Raw genomic sequence first — 7208 nt, forward strand, 5'->3', positions numbered from 1 at the left:
AAAAAAAAAAATAGACCTGGTAGATTTTTGTGATGAACGAAATCTCACTTAGACACCATATCCAAGACCTTTGAATTATGTATAAATGTGGAGGCAATGTAAATGTATTTAATGATAAGCCAAAAATCTATGACTATCGTCAGGATGATACTTTCAATGACTGTTAAAACTAATCATGTAGACAGAGCCAGGTAGACCAGAAGGCTACATGGCTTTATATCAATGAAATCAGCACAGACTTTTTTTTCCCCCCCAAATGCAAATCTCAGCTATAAACAACTGGATTTCTTAGAGGCTTTCGCCATCCTTACTTAAAAGATGTGGGTCAATGGAAACCACAAAGTCTTTCCTAATTGCAGCTCATGCCAGCCCGAATGATAATTGCTGGCCTCCAGTGCTCTCCTGTTCTGAGCATGTGATCCTGGCTGATTAATGAGACCTTTCCTCACTGCAGTTATAACATGAAAACAAATTGCTTGTGTAGCCAGAATGAGATGTGCTTCACCCAGCTAATAAGATTCTTTCCATCCGGAGGAAAATAGAATCCATTCGCTTAATAACTCTCACATGACATCTCTTTCTGCCTAACTTGCAAATTATTACCAGAATGACACTTTTCACGGGACAGAATTGTTCCATACTGTCTGACCGGAACCAGTCCAATTAGTCCTTCCTTCTGTCTGAGCTTCTTAATGTTGAATCTTTGCTCAAGCAAATCCTAGAGATCGGTGGTTTCCAGAGTATGGCCCAGGAAAGCTTGGAGAATCAATGGGTACTGTGCGTGGAGAATCCAACTTGGCCAGGGTGGTGGTAAAGCAGGTTGTAGGAATCGTGTGTGTGTGTGTGTGTGTGTGTGTGTGTGTGTGTGTGTTTCGTGCGCACGTGCGTTTATGGTGCGTGTGCGCGCGCACGTGTATGGGGACGTGTGTTCACGAGCACGAATGTGCTGTTTGCTTCCCTCGCTCGTTTCTTTGCTCTTTCCCTCTTTGTCTTTGTCCTGTTCCCCTGCTCCTGCTTTCACTGTCTTCTAAATGGGACTGCATATCGTTTCAAAATAATGGAGAAGTCTGTTTAGGCTTCAGCCTGCTATATACCAGTGTCCCTTATTTACCGGAGTCTGTCGGAGTCTTGTTTGATCTTTTTCAAGAGACCACATTAACTGTTTGACCTCTTCTCTCCAGAACTGATGTCTGCCCATGAGCTTGAAAAGAAAGAATTGGAAGAAAATTTTGAAAAGCTGCGGCTGTCATTACAGGTTAATATTCATTCTCTTAAAGGTGCATTTGTTCTTAAAGTTTATTTGTTTTGAGAGAGAGTGTGTGAGGGAGTAAGGGGAGGGACAGAGAGAGAGAGAGAGAGAGAGAGAGAGAATCCCAAACAGGCTCCACGCTGTCAGCGCAGATCTCATGAACCGTGAGATCATGACGTGAGCCGAAGTCAAGAGTCGGACCCTTAACCAGCTGAGCCACCCGGGTGCCCCAGTATTCATTCTCTTCACTCTGGTCTCAAGATGATGGCGGTGTCATTATGCCTGTCCACAGACATTTATCTAGCACCTACTGTGTACAGGATCCTGTGCTAAGCATCGGGATGTAGAAGTAAATGAGACATATGCCCTGCCCTTTGGGAAGTCACTGTCCACTCAGACAGCTGTGACCCGAACAGTGACAGACAACACAAAAGGTAAATACTTACACCCAGGGAATACTACCATTAGTGAGCGCCACAGAAGTTCTGAGATGACGGTCCCCACTTGCCATGGTCTGACCTGAGCTGTGTCTGAGGAGAAGGGAGTGCTTGAGGACAGTATTCTAGGCAGCGGGAATGGGGTAACGGTATCCCGTTGTGAAGGATAGATGTCATAGGACATGTTCTGGGAATTATCGAAGGGACTTTAATCACCTGGAAGTGGGTGAGATGAAAAGAACCTTCTTTGCCTTCCACCACCAACCTGCAGAAAATGTGGGTCTCCGAGGCCGGGGAGCGACCTGGCTTCCTGCTGACCTCTGCGGGGAGAATGAAGCGTCTCCCAGACTACATGCATCTCCCTCCTGCCTTCTAGAGACCCAGGCCACCCCCAGCCCTAAGGCAGAGCTGCTTGGGAAGCAGGGGTGAGGTTGGCGGCCCCGCTTCCCTTCCCAACCATCACAACCAGATTATTTGTTAAATATTAGGGACACTCACGTGGGGAAATTGTGGGAGGTGATTACCAAAACCGCAACACAAAGGCGGGGATTTTGCTTCTTTGATGGCGCGCTTTCCCCTGGCAATGTTCATTGACCAGAGCCTGCCCCCCAAGAAGAGCATCCAGGATTGTGCAGATAGCCAGTCTCACAACTACTGAGCATTCTGTTCAGAAGTTAAAATGGGAAACCGCCTGCTGCAAGCCGACCCCTGACTCATCGATCCATCGATGGTCGTCTGCGCGGTCATCACGCGGCTTATCCTCAGCACGTGAACCCCACACTGCCTTCGGGTACCCCGCATCCCACACCATCAGGTGCACGCCCCCTAAGGTGCACAAACCAGGACCATACTGTGATGTAACAAAAACCCCATCCAGTCCACAACCAAAAAGAATTGAGAGTTTAGTTTCATATGTGGGTCCTCACGCTGCTGCTGACATTAAACCGTCGTGAATTGTGCGTATTTTACTTGTGATTCTCCATGGGCAGATTTCGTTTGGGCTGGAGATTATTTGGTGCAAAGAGGATGGAATTGTCGAGCCCCCCCTTTTTGGGCTACTGGTGGCTAGAGAAACAGGTCTGGGGCAAGAGATTGGAGCTTTCAGTTTAAATCCCCACTGTACCCTCTCTTACTAGCGTTGAAATTGTGGACAGTTACATAAGCTCTGTAAACCTTACTTTCCTCATCTGTAAAATGGGGATGATAACGGGACCTCCCCCAAGGTGTGAGCAGATTAAGGGAAATGATGTATGTCTAACATGAGGGGGGTTCAAGGTAAATGCTAAGAAGTAGCAGCTATTAGGGGCGCCCGGGTGGCTCAGTCAGTTGAGTGTCTGACTTCGGCTCAGGTCACGATCTCACAGTTTGTGAGTTCGAGTCCTGCGTCGGGCTCTGTGCCGACAGCTCGGAGCCTGGAGCCTGCTTCGGATTCTGTGTCTCCCTCTCCTTCTCGTGCTCTGTCTCTCAAAAATAAATAAGCGTTAAAAAAAATAACCAAAAACAATAGTGGCTATTGCTATTATAATAGCTTAAAGCATTGCTGCATTTACTGTTATTATTATCATGCCATTGGTTAACTCCTGAGTGGCCCGTGCTGGGCCAGGTCACCAGCTGGGCCTTTCTGCCTCTTAGCTGGACAAAAAGGAGCGAACCCAAGTTGAAAGATAGTCCGTTCTGTCTGATTGCTGTGGCACCGTTGTGTGCCTGGCAGTCTGTTTGGAGTAATGGTGAAGAAGGCAGAAAATACACAGTTTGACATTTTAGATCTAGCCTAGGTGGTGTTCGCCTGATGCGTCTTTTCATGGTTTTGTTTTTTTAACGGACGGGGAGAGACTTGAAAGAAATGCTTCCTCCGACAGCACGGACGGGTTTGGGATAGGAGCCACGTAGCGGTACATTTTTAGAGTCAGGTTCTAGAAGGTGACCGGGCTGCCCGATGGCTGTGTGCCAGGGCCCAGCCGGGTTTGCCCGGGGCTGTGATCTCCACTCACCAGCTCCTGTGGGTACAGACTCCCACTGATAACTATATTGCTCGAATGTGCCAGCATTTGCATTTAATGGCACTGTGGGGGCTTTTATGCCTTAAAAATGAAATTGGAAATAACTGGAAACCAAAAAAAAAAAAAAAAAAAAAACACAAAAAAAAGACAAAAAAAGAGGAAAAGGAAGCCGCCAAAGATAGCTTGTAAAACAGGGTCCTCTGGCGAAATGAAGAAGCAGTCAAGCCAGCGTTTTATACGTTACGGTATTTTCATGTGGAATTACACCATTTACAATACCTGGCTCTTCGTATCAGTGGGGCGAGGTCACTTCTCATGCTGGCAGAGTTTCTGGGGAGACCCTAGTCCCTGTGTTTTAATGTTACAGAAGTGGCGTCACTGGGCAGAGTATCTTGGGACACGCCGCGTGGACGAGGCCCCGTCGCTGGCTGCGCCGGGGCACCGCGAGAAAGCCCCCTGCCCTGCACCCTTCGCTCGCCTGCGGTGCTCAGGCTGGGGTTGCAAGCGAGGTTGCGTGTAGTCGCATCTGCCCTGACGGCCGCGGGCCGGGAGCCTGGGTCCAGCCAGGGAGAGGCTCTCCACAGGGGAAAAGACTCCGCCCACACAGCAGCCCACGCCAGGGTCGTGCAATCCGGCCCTGAGGCCCGGGAAGGCCAAGGGGAGGAGGCCAGAAGCGAGCAGAGCAGGAGAGGGGGCTGGAGCTGGAAGGAAAGGCGGGGCTGGAGGGGGCGGGGAGATCTGAGCGAGCCGGGAGACCAGAGGGGCCGTTCGGAAGACGCACGGACACTGTGTAAAGTCCGTGCTTCATCTTGATGCCAGGGGGGTTTTACACGGAGGGGGTGACGGGGTCGGGTTTGCGCTTTCGAAGCCTCCCCCCGACTCCACCTTGAGGGCAGAAGGGTCCTACCCAGACACCAGGTGCAGGAAAGGGCCAAGCGCGTGGCCGAACTTCAGGGAGAGGGACCAGGAGAGCTTGCGAACCCCAGGAACATCACGCGGGTGGGATTGGCGGGACTCGAGCCTTGACCCGGAAATTAGTGCGTTTGGTGGTGGCAGGAGGGGTCTCAGGCAGACGGGGAAGGTCAAGGATGGTTCGATGGTGTAGAAACAAGGGCAGCGATCTTGTTCTTCCTAAAGTCAGGGACTAGATGCCTCCCTCTGGTGGTCGTTTGCCTCTGTGATACTAAATCAGATCACTGAATCAGATATTAAGTAATAACTAATAACAGTTCAATAATGAATTCAGATATTAGATCACGAAATGCCTCCCGCCAACAGGCTCCTTATTTGGGGACGAGGGGCAGCGCTCTCATCTTGGGAGGTGCTCCGAGTCAGGCTGCCGGCCCCCAAGTTCCCCCCCCCCGGGGTCGGGACCCTTCATGCGCAGCACGGGTGCCACGTGACCCCCCCTTACCACGTGGGACAGGCAATCCAAGCGGCCTCCACCTTGCGGCCCGGCAGGGTGGCCGTTGCCTCCCGGCTTCCCCGGGCCGCAGTGCCTGCGGCGGACCAAGCTGGCCTTCTTGTCATGCCTTGCAGGACCAGGTACACATGCTGACCTTCCAGAGCCAGTCTCTGCGGGACCGGGCCAGACGCTTTGAGGAGGCCCTGAGGAAGAACACCGAAGAGCAGCTGGAGGTAGTCATACCCTCCCCCGTCCCCCCGCCGACCCGGCCTTGTGGCTCCCACAGGGCGCGCCCCCCCCCCCCAGGAGTCACCTCTGCAGTCTTCCCCGGTGACAGGACCTCTGTGTCGATCCACTGCTGGAGCGACAGCTGGCCAGGACACGTCCCCGTCAACGCCTCTCTCCTGACACAGGGGACGGCTGTGGGGTTCTCCGTTGACACGTTATTTTTGCCAGATTCCACTCCCCAGCCACTGTCCCTGAGCTGGGCTCCACCCCGGCTGGGAGCTCTCCACCCCCCCCCCGCCCCCCGGCTGGGACCCACCCCTCCACTCGTTCTCCCCCAGCCGTAGTTTAGGCCCGCACAGGAGGTACCCCCGACGGCTGCGTTGGTAACTTGAGGGGAGTTTTTTCCAGAAAAGCTGGCATAACTCCTTCCCTCTGATGGAGGGTCGCCAGATAACATACATGACGCCCAGTGTAGTGTGAATTATAAATAAGTGAATTTTTTTTTAGCATAAATACATCCCATGTGATACTGACACTTAAAAAAAAAAAAAAAAAAGGCGGTGTATCTGGAATTCAACCTTAAGTCAATGTCCTGTATTTTGTTGTTGAGTTATTGCATCTTGGCAACCTTTCTCTAGCGTTTGTTTTTCTGACGCCTTTTCTGCTTTCAGAACCACTTTGCTCACTTCCTATGCAAGAATCCCTCCCTCACACACACCTCCAACTCCCCGTGGACACAGGGGAGACCTGTGACTCCTGGCCTGTCTGCTGAATGAAGTGGTCTGGGCCAATGTTAAAAGTCAATGTCGAGTTTGCTCTTTTTCCTCCATGAGCTCCCTTTGGGGGATGGGCTGGCAGCCTCCAGCCACCCCAGCCTCCGGGCTGGTCAGGGGATGATGGCCTTACCTCTCTCATTCCCCGGGGAGCTGGGTCTCTCGTGGCATTTCCAGGGGGAGAGCAGCGGGCGTCTGTATCAGGGAAGGCCGTGAATGCACCCATGCTGACACTCTGGGGCCTCCTGGGAAGCTTGTTAGGGAAGGCCGGATTTAACCGGATTCACGGCACCGGTGCATACTGGGCTGTGCTGGGACCGCTGGTGACCGGCTCTCGCTCTCTGCCGTTGTAGATTGCACTGGCTCCCTATCAGCACTTGGAAGAAGACATGAAGAGTTTGAAGCAGGTGTTAGAGATGAAGAATCAGCAAATACACCAGCAGGAAAAGAAGATCATTGAGCTAGAAAAACTGGTGAGTCGGCCTGTGTCCTTGGGAGAGCTCCAGTCACCTGAATGGTATGCCTTACTGGCATCATGGATTCACAGCCTGCAGACGGTGGGCCCTTCCCTGTCCATTGCTTACACCTGAGCAGAAATGCCACGGTTGGTCTCCAGGCCTTTCTTAGGAAGCCAGGAGTTTCTTTTATTTAATATATATATGTGTGTGTGTGTGTGTGTGTGTGTGTGTATGTATATGCACATATGTATATGTAAATATGTATTTTTTTTTTTTGAGGGGGCGGGCAGGGGCAGAGAGAGAAGGGAACAGAGAATCCAAAGCAGGCTCTGTGCTGAGAGCGGTGAGCCCGACTTGGGGCTCAAACTCACAAACTGCGAGATCATGTACCCTGAGCCGAAGTCGGACGTTCAACCGTCCGAGCCACCCAGGCGCCCCTGGGAAGCCAGGAGTTCTAATAAGGGAACTGAAGTGGCTTCATTCTGTGCAACTGGGAGCCCTCCCGGTGGCCTGTCTCCAGCCCCCCATCCGGCCTTCCTGACCTGGGGGAGTGCTGCTTCCTCCCTCCTCCCTGGGGGGATGGGTGGCTAGACTGAGCAGAGCACTTTCCATATATTGGTTCTTCCACCCACTGGAGCGATCCACTGGAGCGGGTGTT

General features: G+C 51.9%; 1 protein-coding gene across 3 annotated transcripts in view; it reads left to right on the top strand.

The window, feature by feature from the left end:
- Window positions 1–7208, top strand: part of MTUS2 (microtubule associated scaffold protein 2) — a 546859-nt gene that overhangs the window by 532790 nt on the left and 6861 nt on the right. For all 3 annotated transcript variants that reach the window (XM_040448119.1, XM_040448120.1, XM_040448121.1), the window contains 3 exons: window positions 1182–1255; window positions 5226–5324; window positions 6446–6565. In XM_040448119.1, the coding sequence (XP_040304053.1) occupies window positions 1182–1255; window positions 5226–5324; window positions 6446–6565 (293 nt within the window). The remainder of the gene's footprint in view (window positions 1–1181; window positions 1256–5225; window positions 5325–6445; window positions 6566–7208) is intronic.

The sequence above is a fragment of the Herpailurus yagouaroundi genome, unplaced genomic scaffold (assembly GCF_014898765.1).
Source record: "Herpailurus yagouaroundi ecotype Mexico unplaced genomic scaffold, PumYag 197, whole genome shotgun sequence".
In the NCBI taxonomy this organism is placed as follows: Eukaryota; Metazoa; Chordata; class Mammalia; order Carnivora; family Felidae; genus Herpailurus; species Herpailurus yagouaroundi.